At 35.5% G+C, this 19,893-nt stretch overlaps 1 protein-coding gene across 1 annotated transcript; it reads right to left on the bottom strand.

Annotated features, from left to right (window-relative positions):
* Nucleotides 1-1,584: 1,584 nt before the first annotated feature.
* LOC145329886 (macrophage mannose receptor 1-like) lies at nt 1,585-10,252 on the bottom strand. The gene is made up of 23 exons (XM_080174335.1): nt 10,201-10,252; nt 9,388-9,429; nt 9,126-9,251; nt 8,927-9,022; nt 8,746-8,807; nt 8,573-8,672; nt 8,037-8,084; nt 7,678-7,803; nt 7,479-7,574; nt 7,296-7,360; nt 6,754-6,853; nt 6,226-6,267; nt 5,868-5,993; nt 5,669-5,764; nt 5,488-5,549; nt 5,315-5,414; nt 4,790-4,837; nt 4,560-4,685; nt 4,341-4,436; nt 3,493-3,557; nt 3,287-3,386; nt 2,942-2,995; nt 1,585-2,568 (listed from the first exon to the last, which is right to left on the bottom strand). The coding sequence occupies exons 1-22, from the start codon at nt 10,250-10,252 to the stop codon at nt 2,988-2,990; spliced, it is 1,782 nt and encodes a 593-aa protein (XP_080030461.1). The 3' UTR covers nt 1,585-2,568; nt 2,942-2,987.
* Nucleotides 10,253-19,893: the final 9,641 nt, after the last annotated feature.

The following is a 19,893-nucleotide window of genomic DNA, read 5'->3' as shown; positions in this document are numbered from 1 at the left end:
ATTTTAGTTATCTTTGATGCATAGGAAAGTGTCCTGTGTAACGTCATAAATAAAAACCTATTATCCATCTCTTTTTTAGGTTTACTTTCCCACTTTTCCTCTCATCCCTCCTTTTCAGATGTATTTTTTATGACGTCACACATAACACTTTCCAGTGATTTGTTATCTTTTATACACAGACTGGTACACTGATGCACATAAATGCTGAGTAGATTTGCTACCTATCCTAATTTTTCAATAGAGCCCTTAACTTTTCTGACGTAGTCACGTACTATGACTGCTACTAAGCTACTTATTATCTTTAATCCTAATATTATATTTTGTTTATTTTGGTAAAAATAAAATTCTATGAAAATTACGGTTCTTTTTCTATTATATCAAATTTATGTTCCATAGAAAATATTGAAAATAACAATTAAATAAGTTTTACAGAAATCGCCATTTAACTTTTAACTAAGATAAAAGCATACATAAGTAGCGAAGAAATATTAGGAAATAATGAGTAAAGAAGAATAAAACATAAAACAAAGAAAGTTACTAATCATATGCTTATTGATCACAGAAGTCTTTTATAGAAGATAAATCAATCTGAAAATGAGCAAAATGTCACCAAGAATGGGATGGGTTTAAATCTAAGCCAAAAGCTACATGATTACTTAAGACATTTCAAGTTGTACTTAATTATCCTATATCAGATTTGAGACATCAATAGTAAGAGTAGGTGGAATTCCTTGACCCGAAGTGGACACAAATGTTTAACATGCAATCTTGTTTGCCTTTGATTTTAACTTGTGACAGACAGATAAACCAACAAACATTTAGAATTATTTGATAGCTCTGCTAATGAGAACAGGAACTAAATGTTGCTATCTCAATATTTTACAAATTATGAAAAACTAGAATTAGGTAATTTTTAAGGAAACAAGGATGACAACATCCATAAAAGCGAAGCACTGAAACGTTAAAACGGGCATTAACAATTGTATAGTGTCAGAACTAAATAATCTGAATATAAATGTATAAAAATCGGAGCAAAATTGTAAGTAAATTTGTTGAAAAACTGCTTAATACAGGATAATGTTTATGGACATATTTACATTTTTAGGACTTGATTATAAAGTTGCTTTGCTTATAATATTATTCTTCGTTGTTCCACAAATCAACATACCAAAAATCAGGTTAATCGGATGATTAGATCACATAAAAATTTGTTGTTAAAAAAGTAAAAAAGCAACATGTTTAAAATGGACGTAAGGACATTCTTTACTATTTTGTCTCTCAAGCCTTTGAAAACTATTGTAAACATAATCATTGTACTTTATTATTTTTACATACTTATGCTTACATTTTAGTTTTTACACCAATTTGTCCCATTTCTTTTCTAGTTAAAAATAAAACTTGTTTTACCATGCAAGTCTTATTACAAACTACTAAATATATGCTATACGTTTTAGTAGCAAAGCAACTTTATGCACTATGTCTGTTCATAAGTCAGTACGTAACTCTATATAAATTTACTAGCTGCTGCGCCCCTACTAACTAAATGAATTAATAGAGTATATAGAATAAATAATAAGAAAAGAATTAATACATGCAAAAATTTATTTACAGTTAACAAGAAAATGGACAAAGCAATAGACAATTGAGAAGAAAATGAATAAAGCAATAAAATTAAAATTGTAAGTAGTTACAATTTGAGAAAGAAGGGTTTACCCTGGAATTTCGTAGGAATGTTTCTTAGACTTTCTTGTTGAATTGTTATTATTGGGCCCATGCAAACTAAAGTCTAAGAAATCTTTTTTTCAGTATGGGTTCAAAATTGATTAATATCCAGTGAATAATATCTGGTTATTAGCCATACTAAAAATCACGTGTAGCATCGCACTACAGACAATATTAAAATAAAAAATTAATATCAGTTTTGTTTGCCCAGGCTTTCGGCCCCTCTTGGAAAACAAAACTGGTTTTATTCTCATAGTTTTTCATTTTAATATCCGCAAAAAGCTGTTCTTCAAGTTGTCACTATTTACATATAATAAAAGAACAAATAGTATGTTATAAAAGCAATGATTAATGTTTTAAAAAATAACCGATTGGTAATATGTTTCAACTATTTTTTAAAAAATTATGCAAACAAAAACAAACCAAACACACAAAAAAGAGTTGAAACATATTATCAGCTGTATTACTTTAGACAAGGATAAGGTATTTATCCTAAAGGGGTGTAACAAAATATTTAATTATATAAAAAAAAAATTATATCTTGAATTTAACACCTTAATTCAAATTTGAATTTACAAAAAATGATTGGTTACACAATGAGGGTTTAAAGATAGGAAATCCAAATTGCCTAATACCTTATCCTTGTCATAACTTTATCTGTGAATTTTTCTTCCTGATACACTCCTGTTGAAAAAAGTAATAAAAATAAAAAATTGTATTATATTAAAAATGGCCAAAAATATTAAGACGCCTTCTTTTAAATTTATTTAGTCGGTTCATTGGTCATTCTTGTGTGTGTTGTTTGTGGGTTATTCAGGGAAGACATGTGGATCCTTGAATGTTGCTCTGAAAAAAAGATATAATAAATCTTTGTGTAATGCAGCTACTTTTTAAACATTTCTCAGTTCGTCTTTTTGTCTGTATGCCTTATTTGAGTCTGTATGCCTGTTCTTAATTCCTTAAGTAATGCTATTCTTTATTGAGTAGTATCTCTTTTTATTTCTCTCAACACGCCCCTCTTACTTTCTTTCTTTCTCTCTACATCTCCTTGTCTCACTATCACTATTCTCTTTAATTTTTGTAATTACAAGCAGAATGAGAGGGGATAATAAGATAGACTTTAAATGATAATGACTAAATATATATAAAAGGATTAAACAAAAAATTATAATCATCATTCATTGTCCTATACCCGTATTTATTAGAAAAAAAAACTTACATTCAACCATCCTAATTGATCTGTGACCCTGGCATATACACCGGGATCAGTAGGCTAAAAATATTTATTGTTAGAAAGTTATGGTTATCAAGATAGTCGATGTTGTGTTATGGATATAGAATACAGGGATATTGTGACAGGGGAATATTTTTCGTCAATTTAGTTGATAACATTGTCCTTAGATATTGGTCAATGTGTCCCTCCATGGTTAGGGAGGGGATGGGGTAAAGTCATAAGGGGTGATGGGGTGTATTGTTATATTAGCTAGCTGGTAAAAACATTCTATCAGGGGATGCATGATTCTCTGTTATAACTGTATAATATAGGCTTATTCTGTAATCTAACCTGGCATCTGACACACAGCACCAAATGTGCTTTTATCATAATCACAAGGTGCATCATTCCACTTATAATCAGAAGTACCCCACCACCATGCACTATGAAACTAAAAGTAACTTTTATGATTTTATGTAAAATTCAATCAGTTTTTTATATATATGTGTTATAATATATAATTAAGTTAGATTTAAATATAAAATTGTAGATTTTACCAATGCACAGTCTTCATTTCCTCCATGATTGTTTGGTTCAATACTATGCCAATCTTTAAAAGCCACTAAATAAATATTCATTATCTATTGAAATTTTGTTATTGATTTATAGAGCATCAAAAAGATAATCATTCCAGTAAAAAAACACTTCAAATTTAGAATCTTATTTCAACGTTTATTATTTTTCTAAGAAAAAAATTCTCCTAGGATGTTAAAGGCCCCACACAACCCAAACTTTGTTATTTAGTGTATATGTAGGACTATGTAGACTTGTAGTATAGCTCGCTTCCCAGCTCTACCCCCAAGTTTTTTTAATTCCCTTTAAGCTATAGGGGAAGCCATTGTGAATAGATCAATATAAACTATTGTGCATCTGTGTAGTAATTGTCAATTTTAACCATTTATTATGTTTGTTCCATTAGTTGTGTATCTGCTGATCTCCCCCTGGCTCAGGGATGGGATCAGCTTTGTATAAAACCATTTTAATATGATATATTTTACTATGCAAATTCTAATTCTTATATATGTGCCCTTAATCCATGTATTATTATAATATATTGTAAACCGTTAGTATTTAGACTGCACCTAAACAATAAATATCATAAGTAAATATCTGTTGGTTCAATAACATAGTTAGATCAGCAAAGCTGATCGTCAAGTCCTGGTGAAAAGTCTGTCTGTCTACAATGCTCGTAATCGCAAACCCCTGAATCTAAGGCGGGGTCACATTCCCACATATAATAGGACATATGTATTAAGATTCATATTTTGTAAATTTACAATATCCGTTGGTACATACAGACAGATAGACATCCTGTGAATTTTTCATAAGAATAAATGTATAATACATGGAGATCCATCAGTCCAGATCCATTTTCCTTCTTCTTTGACATCTGTTAATCCCATCCAATATCCATAAAATCCATTAGTTTTCTTCAACATAGCTAAAGTATAAGTGTTTAAAAATAAGATTCAGTAACATTACAAGAATTATTCAACTTTAAGCAATATCAAGTTCAATATCTAGTTTACTACAAGGAAATAATATTAATTATGAAATAACTTACATTTTATGAAATCATTTTCTTCTTTACTTTTCATTTCTGCTAGTTTGGCATCTTTGTTCAAAGCTAAGCAATCTTTTTGAGCTGTCCACCAATCCATGTTCTTTTGCAAAATTTTATAACAAATCCCTATAAATTTTTGTTTTTTATTCTATTAGACTATATTTGTTTACTGAAGATGAAAAATACTAGGTATTTATTATAAAATTTGAGTGTAACAACATAAGTGTAACCTGTTGTTTGGTCAGCAATCCATCCAGGCTCACACTTCACTCTGTCTTCTACAAAAAAAAGTAACATTAGTGAGTAATGTTTTTTTTAAAAGTTGTATAAGTTAGTATTTGAAATTAAAAGTACAATATATTTAAAACAGAATATTTTGCTGCTTAATTTTATAATGTGACATTGATGAACCAGTATGTGAAAATAGATAAAGAATGCATGGAAATTGTGAGACATTTTCCCAAACACTGCTAAAATGCTACTTCCAGTTGGCTTATATAATGAATGACCCCCCTCCACCCCCTTTATCACATCCCTTTTACTCCTACTGAAAGAACAAACTGACCATCGTAGAAACCTAAATTGATGACAGTTTGACTATCCTTGTTTCTAGAACTATTTGTGTAACAAGCTACTAATTTTGCTCTTATCATCCTGTTGTTAAAACAATTTGAAAATAAATAACATTTATATAAAAAATTATTTGTAAATATAATAGGGCTTAGTGTTTTTAAAGAATATACAGTTTCCTTCACCTGGCATCTGACATACAGCACCATAATTATTGGCATAATGACAAGGTACATCATTCCATTTGAATTCATCTATCCCCCACCAATAACGGTTACGATGGTACTAAAAAAAAACTTATTATGTTATATGTACATATGTATATGTAAAAATTTATAAACTATATTGTAAATTATACCAATACACAGTCTTCATTGCCTTGGTTGTTTGGTTCAATTTTATGCCAATCTTTAAAAGCCACTAAATAATATTCATATTATTTGTTAAAAGTTTTGTCATAGATTTTATAAAATTTAGAGATCAGCTAAGAATTTATTCATTCTTTTGATATGATATTTGGTGATTAATAAAAAACATACTTTGAGATCCATCACCCCAGACCCAAACACCCTCTTTGACTCGGTCTGTAGCTCCAATCCAATATGCTATAAATCCATTAGCGTTTTTCAAAAGACCTGAATAATAATTACTAAAATATCAAATAAAACTTAATTTAAAATATTTTTGCATCCATACATTTTGCTCTATTTCAAATTATACTGAAAATTAAAAATAAACCTTTAACAAATTCATTGTCACGGCTATTTTTTATTACTGCAAGTCTTGAATTAGGGAACATTCTTGCACATTCCCTATCTGCAGTGTCCTTGTTCATGTTCTTCTGCACAACTTTGTAACATGTTCCTACAAATATTAGTTTATATTTAAACTAAATAAACACAATTGCATATAAAGAATTGGTTGATAGATCTTTAAAATTCAAAATAAGTTGTTCAATAATCATGTTCTTTTATAAAATTTTATAACAAATCCCTATAAATTTTTGTTTTTATTCTATTAGACTATATTTGTTTACTGAAGATAAAAAATAATAGGTATTTATTATAAAATTTGAGTGTAACAACATAAGTGTAACCTGTTGTTTGGTCAGCAATCCATCCAGGCTCACACTTCACTTCTACAAAAAAAGTAACATTAGTGAGTAATGTTTTTTTTTAAAGTTGTATAAGTTAGTATTTGAAATTAAAAGTACAATATATTTAAAAACAGAATATTTTGCTGCTTAATTTTATAATGTTACATTGATGAACCAGTATGTAAAAATAGATAAAGAATGCATGGATATTGTGAGAATTCTCCCAAACACTGCTAAAATGCTACTTCCAGCTGGCTTATATAATGACAACCCCCCTCCACCCCCTTTATCACATCCCCTTTTCTCCTACTGAACGAACAAACTGACCATCGTAGAAACCTAAATTGACGACAGTTTGACTATCCTTGTTTCTAGAACTATTTGTGTAAACAATCTACTAATTTTGCTCTTATCATCCTGTTGTTCAAACAATTTGAAACAATTTGAAAATAAATTACATTTATAAAAAAAATTATTTGTAAATATAATAGGGCTTAGTGTTCTTAAAGAATATACAGTTTCCTTCACCTGGCATCTGACATACAGCACCATAATTACTAGCATAATGACAAGGTACATCATTCCATTTGAATTCATCTATCCCCCACCAATCACGGTTACGATGGTACTAAAAAAAATCTTATTTTGTTATATGTACACTAGCGGCTTTGCCCCTAGCCTCTAGGGGCTTTGCCCCAAGAGGTGATAAAAAAAATTAATATTTATTGTTTTTAGTGAGAGAATGTTGCTATTCTTTCATTCAAAATAAATGCTGGAATAAAAAATAGTAAAGGGCAGCCTGTGGCAGCCTGTACCAGTGCAAAATAAAAAATAAGGGGAGGATTTATTTGTTTTTGGGGGGGTTAGGGGTGTCCCACCCCCCAAGAAAATAGCCTAAAACCACCACAGGACCAGTAGGTATATTCCCTGAAGAGTAGAATCCGATGGGTTCAGTGGTTACTGAGGTCTTAAGGGACAGACAGACGGACGGACAGACAGACAGACATTGTTCTACTTTGTATTATAGATATGTATATGTTAAAATTTATAAACTATATTGTAGATGATACCAATACACAGTCTTCATTGCCTCCATCATTGTTTGGTTCAATTTTATGCCAATCTTTAAAAGCCACTAAATAATATTCATATTATTTGTTAAAGTTTTGTCATAGATTTTATAAAATTTAGAGATCAGCTAAGAATTTATTCATTCTTTTGATATGATATTTGGTGATTAATAAAAAACATACTTTGAGATCCATCACCCCAGACCCAAACACCCTCTTTGACTCGGTCTGTAGCTCCAATCCAATATGCTATAAATCCATTAGCCTTTTTCAAAAGACCTAAATAATAATTACTAAAATATCAAATAAAACTTAATTCAAAATATTTTTGCATCCATACATTTTGCTCTATTTCAAATTATACTGAAAATTAAAAATAAACCTTTAACAAATTCATTGTCATGGCTTGTTTTTATTACTGCAAGTCTTGAATTAGGGAACATTCTTGCACATTCCCTGTCTGCAGTGTCCTTGTTCATGTTCTTCTGCACAACTTTGTAACATGTTCCTACAAATATTAGTTTATATTTAAACTAAATAAACACAATGGCATCTAAAGAATTGGTTGATAGATCTTTAAAAATTCAAAATAAGTTGTTCAATAATCATGTTCTTTTGCAAAATTTTATAACAAATCCCTATAAATTTTTGTTTTTATTCTATTAGACTATATTTGTTTACTGAAGATAAAAAATAATAGGTATTTATTACAAAATTTGAGTGTAACAACATAAGTGTAACCTGTTGTTTGGTCAGCAATCCATCCAGGCTCACACGTCACTCTGTCTTCTACAAAAAAAGTAACATTAGTAAGTAATGTTTTTTTTTAAGGTTGTATAAGTTAGTATTTGAAATTAAAAGTACAATATATTTAAAAACAGAATATTTTGCTGCTTAATTTTATAATGTTACATTGATGAACCAGTATGTAAAAATAGATAAAGAATGCATGGATATTGTGAGACATTTTCCCAAACACTGCTAAAATGCTACTTCCAGCTGGCTTATATAATGATGACCCCCCTCCACCCCCTTTATCACATCCCCTTTTCTCCTACTGAACGAACAAACTGACCATGGTAAAAACCTAAATTGACGACAGTTTGACTATCCTTGTTTCTAGAACTATTTGTGTAAACAAGCTACTAATTTTGCTCTTATCATCCTGTTGTTAAAACAATTTGAAACAATTTGAAAATAAATTACATTTATAAAAAAAAATTATTTGTAAATATAATAGGGCTTAGTGTTTTTAAAGAATATACATTTTCCTTCACCTGGCATCTGACATACAGCACCATAATTATTGGCATAATGACAAGGTACATCATTCCATTTGAATTCATCTATCCCCCACCAATAACGGTTACGATGGTACTAAAAAAAATCTTATTATGTTATATGTACATATGTATATGCTAAAATTTATAAACTATATTGTAAAGTATACCAATACACAGTCTTCATTGCCTTGGTTGTTTGGTTCAATTTTATGCCAATCTTTAAAAGCCACTAAATAATATTCATATTATTTGTTAAAAGTTTTGTCATAGATTTTATAAAATTTAGAGATCAGCTAAGAATTTATTCATTCTTTTGATATGATATTTGGTGATTAATAAAAAACATACTTTGAGATCCATCACCCCAGACCCAAACACCCTCTTTGACTCGGTCTGTAGCTCCAATCCAATATGCTATAAATCCATTAGCGTTTTTTAAAAGACCTGAACAATAATTACTAAATTATCAAATAAAACTTAATTCAAAATATTTTTGCATCCATACATTTTGCTCTATTTCAAATTATACTGAAAATTAAAAATAAACCTTTAACAAATTCATTGTCATGGCTTGTTTTTATTACTGCAAGTCTTGAATTAGGGAACATTCTTGCACATTCCCTGTCTGCAGTGTCCTTGTTCATGTTCTTCTGCACAACTTTGTAACATGTTCCTACAAATATTAGTTTATATCTAAACTAAATAAACACAATGGCATCTAAAGAATTGGTTGATAGATCTTTAAAAATTCAAAATAAGTTGTTAAATAATCTTATAATTTTCTAAAATCTCATTTTAAAAAGTATGACCTGTTGCAGTATCTGCATCCCAACCTTCTTTGCAATTACTTCCTGTAACAAACATAAAATCATTTCTATAACAAATATAATATGGGGGCCAGAACAATAATATGATATTGTATAATTATATAATAACTGAGGGTAATGGTTGAGGGAGTTTGTTTAATTACCATTACCTTGTAAGGGCGGGATTCTCCTTTGATATAAGTGATCATCTAGAGAATCCAGAGCATCATCCATGTGTAACAGGATGCGATACTCTTAGGTATAGTATGTTAAGAAACATCCATCAGACAACCAACCCTTTGATTGCACGACCTTGGTCTATGAAGTCCTAACTGTGCATGGTGGTGAGTTGCACCTGTTTATGGGATATGGCATTCCTCCTACTCTTACTATTTATGTTGCGCACCTGACATAGCAGCAGTAGGAACCATTTTCAACATCTTTAGAAATGACACGGTGTCTGTCCTAGATTTGAACCTATCACATCCCCAGCAACGAGCGGATGTTGAGCCACGATCACGGGTTTTTATTTTGTTTAAATAGTTAAGCAGTCAATCAAATTAAAGATTAAGAAAGTAAGGGGGGGGGGGGTTGGTTAGGAATGGATATGAGAGGTTATTAAAACCAATACTTATCATTACCAAGATAAAAATAATTTATGATTTTCCCTAAACTCATTTAAAATGTAATTGTTAAGATATTTAATTGTCTATGTTTTTTTTCAAGTAAAAAAACGAATATATTAAAAAAAATTACTGTAAAAATTCACCAACAGAAATAATTTAGTTTAATAAGTAAAGAGTTACAATATCTAACCTTGGACCAACACTGGAGCAAGAATTGCAAGAATACACAAAATCAATTCCATTTTCTAATGATATTAATACATTGGTTTAAATTTCATTAGTTGTAAAAGTTTAAACTGTTTTTAACCTATTTTTAAAACGTATATAAAAAATATACTATAACACCAGTAGAATCAGACTGCAGAGCCTAAATTTGAATAAAATCCCCAATAAACTTTTTTGGGGGGATTTAAATATTAATTTTTACTGTTGCCGTGATCATTTTGACCGAAGCAAAAGGTTTTTTTTTTATTTGGGTAAAATTCGTAGCTTTTAGAGTGTTTTGCTTCATAAATATTGTATTCTGGTATAGAGTAAAATTAGGCCTTATGATTTTACTATAAAAATTCACTAAAAAGTTAATTCTTTATAATATATCAACGAATTAACATTAACATGTTTGTGTTCTCTCACTTATTTTAAAAACATAAAAAATGGCTGTAAAGGGTTAAATGACAACAAATGTTTATGCAATACAACAAATTTATTTTTGTCACATATACAAATGCGTTATAAAATAAGATTATTCAAACTTATTTTTTAAAATAATTTTAAAAAGAATGTATCTTTTATGTGTATGGTTTTCATTCTTTTCATTTTAATTAAATAAAAATTATTTAACTACATTGGAAATAAGTCACTTTGTGAAAACACTCTTTTTTTGAATTGTTAGGAATTGAAATAAAACAAGTCTTCTTATTGGTTAGATTTCAGAATTATTTGTTTTATTGTAAATGTTAGATTTTTCAATGAAATTAATTGTTTTGGAAAAAAAAATTATTTCCAATGTATATTGTATCAATATAAAGTGAATTATATAAAAATGTTCTGTAAGCCACAATATTACCCGAAGTAAAAAAAGAGCTTTTGCTCCGGTCAATATGATTACAGCAACACTAAAAAATAATTTTTAAATCCCCCAAAAAAGTTTATTGGGGACTTAATTCAAATTTGGGCTCTGCAGTCTGATTCTATAGGTGTCCTAGTATATTTTTGACCCCCCATTCAAAAATAGGTTAAAAACAGTTTAACAATATTTTGAATACAGAAAGTGTCAGTTTAGATTTAAGATTTTAGAATATGCTTCACAAACGATATAAATCAATTATACATTTTTTTACAAACTAGGAAGAAAGTAAATATTTACAATAACTTTATTTGGGAAACAGCAGTTGAAAAATAGCCAGAAATGTTAACCCTTACAGATCGAGCCCCAATTCCCACCTTAATAGATTGGGGGGGGGGGAGGGGGGGCTTATTTCTAATATGTGCATATTTAGAGAAAATTACTCGTTCTAGTCAGACCGCTCCTTAGCCGTTTTTTAGCGGCCAGCCGCTAAATATTAAAACAGGTGTAGAGCGGCCAATTTTAAAGCTAGGATTTTAGGTGGGACTAGTCCATATTGAAAGCAGGACATAAAATCGGTCAGGAAGCGGTCAAACGGTCAAAGGGTCATAACACCACTATTCTCAGATGTTCATTGATATCCCAGTATTCACAAACAAAAAAATTTTAGGTCTCTATCTTATACACAAAAGTCGTAATGAAGAAATTAAGATTTATTTCGAATTTTTTCTAAATTTGGTACCACCTAACCGACTTTGACCGGACGCCACGACCGACACAGATCAGATATCCTTATAAAATCAACGCTTGCCGACGTATAATTACTAAACTTAAAAAGTAACAACTTTCTGTCTTACCTACAAAAAAAATGACATTGAAAAAACTAGAGGAGGGGGGGGGGATCAATATGACCCCCCCCCCCCCCCGATCTGTAAGGGTTAAGTACATGAAAGGATAGTTTTTGCTTAGCAACAAATATGAGACCCACACAAGTTAAAACAGGAGTTATATAATATAATATTTATAACTTCAATAAACAATTTTAACAATTTTGGGAATATTCCCTAACTTTAATAGAGGTTAATTAATAGATTACCTTTCCCAACTAAACAGGATCAGAAAATGATAAAATGTTATTGAGACTTCAACATTTTATATAATTTAACAGGTGTTTTTTAATATAACTATTATAAAAGATCACCAAACCTTTCTCTATGTAAATATTTAATTGTTCATAACTTTAAAATCTAAAGATTTTAAACTATTGGTTTGAAGTGAGGGCGTTCAATGCCCCCCCCCCCTTTCGTTTTTTTCTATCTAATTTTCTGTGTGTGAAAGATAGAGGGCTATAACTGAGTGACTTTTCAAATATGGGAATGACACATAACTGAGAGTTGGAATTTTTTGAATATCTCCATCTTCGCGGGCACAGGATGCCAGCAAACCTGGCAGGGTCATTCAAGTAAAGATCAAAACTATTTTTTTTTTGACTTAAAGAAAGCATTTTATCTTACCAAAATACTAAATTATCTCCGAGTAGTAAATCCGTATATGAAATATAGGTGTTCAAGTCAATATCAAGTTCCAGGTATGATCCTGCAGGTCCTGATCCTCCAGGTCTCCAGAAATCTTTAAAAGCCTCCTGTGACCGCAATTTTTGACTTAGAGACTTTGTTTGTACACCAAGAAGATTTAAAGAGTATTTTTAAAATCAATATTAGAGAAAAAATAACAAAACCTTTTTCAAATTTGTTTTTTATTAAATATTACATATTTTGTATTATGACTGACGGTCAAAGTAAATTACATACTGGATTTTGATACTATAATCCACAAAAAAACACCAAATATAGGGGAAAATATTTAAAGTCAAAAAAGCTACCTGTCCTTTTATCTTTGAACACAAAATCTCTGGAATAAAGATAAATTTAATTTCGATACTGTAATTCATTGTAAATTTGCAAAATAAAAATAAAAACACCAAAGATATAAGGAAATATGTGAACATTATAAAAGTAGCTTAAAACCTGCCTAAAAGCAGTCGACCGCCTTGGATGTTTTATACTTAATTATTCTTCATATAGATGGGAATGTTGATAAGAAGTTTTTTATCTTTTATAGGTGTCGAGAAATCACGTCTCCCCCAAAACATTTCAGACAGTTGGACATACATACATTTCAAATTGTAGAATACCTACGTCACTAAAAAAATCGTCCAATCGGTTCAGCGGTTACAAAATCTTAAGCTTCATGCGTACTTACAGACAGAAGACCGTTTTTTTGTTCAATTTTATCTCTGATAAATAAACTTATTTAACTTCAGAGAGAGAGATAGATGAATCATCGGGCTGTATATTACACTAGTCTCCAAAGTCTCATAATAACGTTTTCTTATTTGTTGGTTTAAAAACTTTGGTGACTTTTAATGGATTGTGATTGGTTGGTTTATTAAGTTGAATGTCCGTTTTTTCAACCACTAATTGTAATCTACAGAAGGGTTAAGTTAGTGTATAAAATTGGGGCTTTATATAAATTTATCGGCCATTGTCTTATCCCTTTAGATCCCTGATTGAACCTCCACGTGGAGAGCACATATGTTTTTGAAGGCCATTTATTTCTACATTTAGAGTCGGTCAGTCTGTTTGTAACGAACAGTAATGATCATTAATTTGGGCGTGTTAAAATTTCCCTTGAGATTTCAAACTTTGCATAATGATTTCTACATAGAAAGCGTAGCAGCTCTTTGATTGAAACTATCTCAATAATAGGTCTAATAATATAAGTATGTCCACATTAATTAAAGCACCTTGTTTTTAAGTAACTTTGTTGTATATCAAAGTTACGCTTTACGTAATGTGTTTTTGTCTGAATTTAAAAGTTTTTATGGATGTTGTCATCCTTGTTTTATAACAATCATATCTCCATTATCAGATAAAATACCATTTTAATTATTTATCGAATCGTATTTTAGACAGCTTCCCGTGGATATTACAATGAAACTTATAAGATTAAAATCATTTTTTTTTAGCCCCAAAGAGCCAAAGGCCTTGGCTCAGTAAACTGATATTAATCTCATGATTTTTATTTTAATATTCGGCAAAAATTGTCTAAAATACGATGTCTGAGAACTAGTCCTAAATCAGGGGATATTAATCGGTTCCAAAGCCATATGTAATAGGGGTGAAGCTGTTCAAGCCCTATTTAGTGAGTCCGGCGAAAGAGCCCCTAGCCTTAATGATTTTACCAATAAAATACTCCAAGTAGTTACAGTTTGAAGATTTACTTAGAACTAATTATACATGATAAGATAATCGCTTTATATACAACAAATTACAGATATTGGGTTAGGTAGACAATGGGTGTGGAGAGAATGGGGAAATGCTGTCCAGGTGAAAGGCAGAAGGGCAGGCCAGTGTGAGGGATAAGGCTGGCGTCCCCTGGAAAAGGGTAGGTTGGCTGGAACATGAGGGGGGAGGGGCAGCCCCTCCCCTGTCAGCGGCTGGTAGTGTTGACCGCATTAAGCTGGCGGTTAACAAAAGAAAAGGGTTTGTTGAAGAATGTGCTGGGTGGAGATTTAACACCTAATTGCTTATCGGGACTCTAGGAGCGTAGCATGCTCTAGGAAGTGACAGTCTGTCCGACTACCACAACCTCCCCTTCAAGGCATGAGGGACCTCGGGACATCAGGCCTTGAACCATGGTTGGCGGCAGACTCTTCCTGGGGCACAGCATGGTGTAGGACAGCTCGGGCCACACAGCCCTGCTCGGTGTGGCTGTTGTTGGTGATCAGCATGGTCAGCTCTCGGTTGGCTTGCAGCTGGGGGTTGGTGACAGTTAAGTCTCAGCGCTGGAAATTCTGTCTTGTCTGTAAGACTATCACCGTCTTGGCTGGCAGCTGGATGTGGAGGCCCAAACTCACTCTGGAGGCCCCTAGAGGAGGGACGGCGAGAGAGGTGGGCGCATACAGGTCCATGGGTGCTCCCACCTTGTCCAGGTTACTGGGGGCCTTGGCTCCTACTCTGATGGAGATGGCCAACATCTGGAGGGAGCACATAGCTTCAGCGTTGTCCTCGGGGGCCGCAACCTCCATCTCGGTGGCTGCTTCTTGTTCTGGGGGCTCGCTGTGGGATGGCAGAGGCTCCATGTTGGCATCTGGGTTCCATATGGCATCGGTAGGTTGTGTAGGTGCTGGCGGCGGTGACAGGGGTGGCACTCTCCGCTCGTCAGGCTGGTCGGTCAGGTTCTCTTCTACGGGGTCGCGGTGTTGGTCGCTTGGCGGCAGCAGCCGAGCCTCAGTAGATCCTGAGGTTGGCTGGTACACCGGGAGGTGGCCTGGGTCTCTGGGTGGAATGTCTGCAGCTCCGGCTGGCAGTTCCGTGGCTTCCTCGTCTTCATCAAGGTCGTCCTGGATGTCTGCTGGGATCTGGTGGGCCGTGACATCTCCAGTGTATCAGCGTAGCCTGCTGATGTGCGCGGTGACCTCTGAGATCTTGGCAGTTGGTGAGGCTGGGCAGGGGGCTGCTCCAGGCTGAGTCAGAGGGCTCCATCAGTCCTTCTTTCAGCCAAGTCTCCAGCTGGGCTTCTAGCTTGGCTTCCTACTGCGGATTGAGATCGTGAAATTTCTGCCTGATGGGCTGGGTACCAGGCTTCAAGCGGAGCTGTAATTCCACGATGTCAGTGCAGCCTGGGGTGGAGTTGGAAAAGACATCCCTATATTCCGATATCAACGTCCAGACTTCCTTCTTGAGTAGAGGGTCCTTCCGTAGGAAGTCATTCTCCTCCAGCTCAAGGTCTGTCCACAGCTGCTGCATGTCTGGGGGTTCGGCAGGCTCATCAGATACCTCCATGACATCAGGTTTCACCAGCTCCCCAGCCACTGGGAGGCCGGCATCCAGCAGGAGGGGCTGCTCCCCTTCATTCACCACCAGCACGCAGAAAACGCTGGCGGAGCCGGGCCGATGCGCGTACAGGCCTTCCGGGATAATGAGATACTCCCCAAACCGCTGCTCTGGGGCAGCCAGCTGGATGGCAGCCTTCATGCGCTGTCCAACCAACTCAACAGGCACTGCTACGATTCTGCGGCCAGGTAGCGGCACTCGCTTGGCCGTTCTGAGTCTGGCCGGCTGTCTGTCGGTTGGGTGACTGCGTTCAGGGTATAGGTGGCCGGCCGCGATTTGATGGGCTATGCACCGGGGGCGTCTGGCCACGACTTGACAGGCTTGGTCTTGGTGATGACCGGCCGCGACTTGACGGGCTCGGTCTTGGAGGTAGCCAGGGAGGGGGATAAACTCCCCATGCACCCACAGACAGAGGGTTTGCATGGCGAAACAAAGCCTAGTTCTGAACTCATACAAAAAGTAACCCCCCAAGTTCAGTGGGTGCGAAAGGTTGCGAACCACGGTCACGTGGTACAAGTGTAAAATTAATGTGTAGCTGACTGCTATATAGAGATGGCGTAGTTTGCCGATTACGTGGAGGGGCTGCCCCTCTTCATTGGCGGTCATGATATGCGTACTTGTGGGAATCAGCATGTCCTGCACGCAAGGACTTGGAAATTACTGCGGACCCAGGCACACGGTTGCCGGAGTCTATCATCGCCTCGTCCTGCACGTGCTCAGCAGGGTTGCGGGTGGGGAACCAGACTCTGATATGGCAAGGAAAATGTAAATCCTGACCATTAGAGACGGGTTATCGCCTTCCTCCGGGGTCGGGCCGAACTGCGGCGGCAGTCAGCCGCAGCTTTGGTGCCCTCACATACCATGGTGAGGGGGCACAGGGCTCCAGGGGCTGGACTGGAGGAGGTGGCAGGCGTGAAGCAGCGCCGTGGGTTCGTGTCCTAGGGCTTGTTCCCAGCTACATGACAACACAGGGGGACCAGCTACTTAAGCTGTCTGTCAAAGGGAGGCACGTTGAGTGCGTACTCGTTTGTGTCCTGTTGGCTCGTGCCCAGCTACACACTAACTCAGGGAGACCAGCTACTCAGCTGTCCGTCTCGTGGTTCTGGCCTTACTTGTGTCCTGGGGCTTGTTCCCAGCTACACATCACCAATTCTTGTTAGGAGACCAGCTACTCAAGCTGTCCGTCTTGTGGGTCTGGCCTTACTTGTGTCCTGGGGCTTGTTCCCAGCTACACATTGCCAAGTTAGAACCCGCTCTAAACAGTATGGGCTAACACTTCCAATCACGGCGGTAACTTCCCAATCGCAGCTACCCAGCAGTGTGGCAAATGTTGTACTAAAGTGGTGTACAATTCCCCAGTAATTGCGGAAAGGTACATGGACAACACTTCCAACACTGCGGTAGCAACCCAATTGTAACTACCCAACAGTGCGGCAAATGATGGACACCTCTGTGGTGCAATACTTATACTCCTTCCAAAGCACAGATGTTACAACCCGCAGAGGGTGCCCCACACTTCCGACAATGCGTTCATATGCTCCTTCCTAAGCATAATCGCAAAACATTGCGGCAAATGTGGTCGTTATTCATTCAAGACTCCCCTCTAGGTTGTTTCTCGCAGGAGGCGACTGCAACTATGCTAGCATTCTCCCAGCTTTTAGGAGTGTCAGCTAGTGTAACTGCTCGGGAACGAGGCTTTCAGCTACAGCTGCATCTGGACCTTTAGTCCTTTGATACTCGCAGGAGGCGACTACAACTATGCTAGCATTCTCCAAGCTTTTAGGAGTGTCAGCTAGTGTAACTGCTTGGGACGAAGCTTTCAGCTACAGTTTTGTCTAGACCTTTGGTCCTTTGAGCCCTAGAATCAGGTTGTCGGACACTTAAGTGCCCCAATGTATAGGTCCTACCTTCGCTGGCCTTGATGATAAGGAGTCCAGCAAGTGTAGGATGAATCCGCAAAGCAGCTTGTATGGTCACTAAGGGTGCCGTGTAATGCATGCAGCAGGCAAAAATCCCCGCAGCAGGTAAAATACTCGCGTTTATGCGTTCAAAATGATGGAATAATTGCTTAAAAAGGCAGTCTCTCTTGTTAGTTGGCTTCTTGAAGTCTTGTTGGATGTCAGTTGACTGTTCCCTTACTTGCAAAAGGGTCCAATCTCTCGGCCAGGAGTGCTTCTCAGGTTGTCAGTTGACTGTCCCCTTTCTTGCAAAAGGGTCCAATCTCTCGGCCAGAGATAGAATCGGCTATTTTAGCAGGGCTCGATCGAAACACGCTGACACCAATTGTAATAGGGCTGAAGCTGTTCAAGCCCTATTTAGTGAGTCCGGCAAAAGAGCCCCTAGCCTTAATGATTCTATCAATAAAATACTCCAAGTAGTTACAGTTTGAAGAAAGGCAGAAGGGCAGGCCAGTGTGAGGGGTAAGGCTGGCGTCCCCCGGAAAAGGGTAGGTTGGCTGGAACATGAGGGGGGAGAGGCAACCCCTTCCCCCGTCGGCGGCTGGTAGTGTTGACCGCGTTAAGCTGGCGGTCAACAAAAGAAAAGGGTTTGTTGAAGAATGTGCTGGGTGGAGATTTAACACCTGATTGCTTATCGGGACTCTAGAAGCGTAGCATGCTCTAGAAAGTGACAGTCTGTCCGACTACCACACATACTGGAATAATATTTTCACGTGTTGAATTAAAATTCAATCAAATAAAAAAAGATTACATATTAATTGAATAAAAGGATAATAGATCAAAATTAAATGACGTACGTACATTTATTTTATACAAAATCAAATTTTATTTTAAATTAAAATGAAATTATTGGTTAAAAGCAAAGAATGTCTGATAAATATTTTTGGACTGTTTTCAATATCAAATCCTGCAAATTCTCTTTTAGCAAGCTTCATAATTGATTTTTCGGTGGCCGTTGACAATATAGGGAATACTTAAAATCTGTGCTTTATATTTAGATACTAGTCTCAAAATTTGTTGTTTTCGTTGCCTTAACAACTTTGGGGACTTTTATTGAATTTTAATTGGTTGGCTTAGTGTTCAAACGTTTTAACCACTAATTGTAATCTACAGAAAGGGTAATTTTGTTTAGGGTTGTACAACAATTTATCGGCCATTGTCTTATTCCTTTAGATCTCTGAAAAATCTTGTATCTTGACTGAATGTGGTTTTACACAAGATTTTGAAAATAAGTTAGGTATTATTCAAGAAGACCTTCCATCCCCAAATTTATTTTTCCCAGGAATCCAAAGGGATAAGCCAATGCCCGATAAATTGATGATACACAAAATTACCCGTTCTGTAGATTACAACTTATGATTGAAAGGTTTTGACACTCAACAAAATGAATCAACGAATCAAAATAAAAAAAGTTGATGTACTATATAAAATAACTAGCTGCTACGCCCCTGAAGGACTCAAGGGGTCCTTGAGAGGGGGGAGGGGATCGACCCTCCCATTCTTTCAATTGTAGTTTTAAAATTTTTTCCATTGACGATTTCTTTTGGGTGGGTGATGTTACACTCCAGGACCTATGAGATGCTATTCTGTAAAGGAGAGCCATATCGCTTCATTAGCTAGCAAGATCCTTCGGTACACACATACAGACTGATCTTTATTTTTAACTAGCGGCTACGCCCCTAGAGGCCTCTAGGGGCACTTGAGGAGGAGAGAGTCGAATTTAATAATTCAATTTCTTATTTTAGATTTTAAAAGAATAAGTTAAAAAATATTTTACGTTTGATGTTTGTTTTTCGTTGAACTCTCTTTCTAAAATTGGGAAATTTTTAAAAAATTTATTTTCTCTAGGGAGGTTGGTGGTACCCTCCCCCAAAATAGTTATAAACCTTCCTGGGACATATGAGAATCTACCCTGTTAAGGAGAACCCGATCGGTTCAGCGGTTAGCGAGATCCTTCGGTA

This window comes from Acartia tonsa, chromosome 10 (assembly GCF_053477335.1).
Source record: "Acartia tonsa isolate MP-2025a chromosome 10, ASM5347733v1, whole genome shotgun sequence".
NCBI lineage: Eukaryota > Metazoa > Arthropoda > Copepoda > Calanoida > Acartiidae > Acartia > Acartia tonsa.
The sequence above is the reverse complement of the archived record's forward strand: the minus strand, read 5'-3'. Positions and strand labels throughout refer to the sequence as shown.

Excerpts from the sequence above, each read along its gene's own strand:
- LOC145329886 (XM_080174335.1), bottom strand. The coding sequence starts at position 10,252 with ATGGAATTGATTTTGTGTATTCTTGCAATTCTTGCTCCAGTGTTGGTC. Across the intron at positions 7,575-7,677 it reads TGACAATGAATTTGTTAAAG|GTCTTTTGAAAAAGGCTAAT; the intron begins GTTTATTTTTAA and ends ATTATTATTTAG. Across the intron at positions 5,765-5,867 it reads TGACAATGAATTTGTTAAAG|GTCTTTTGAAAAACGCTAAT; the intron begins GTTTATTTTTAA and ends ATTATTATTCAG.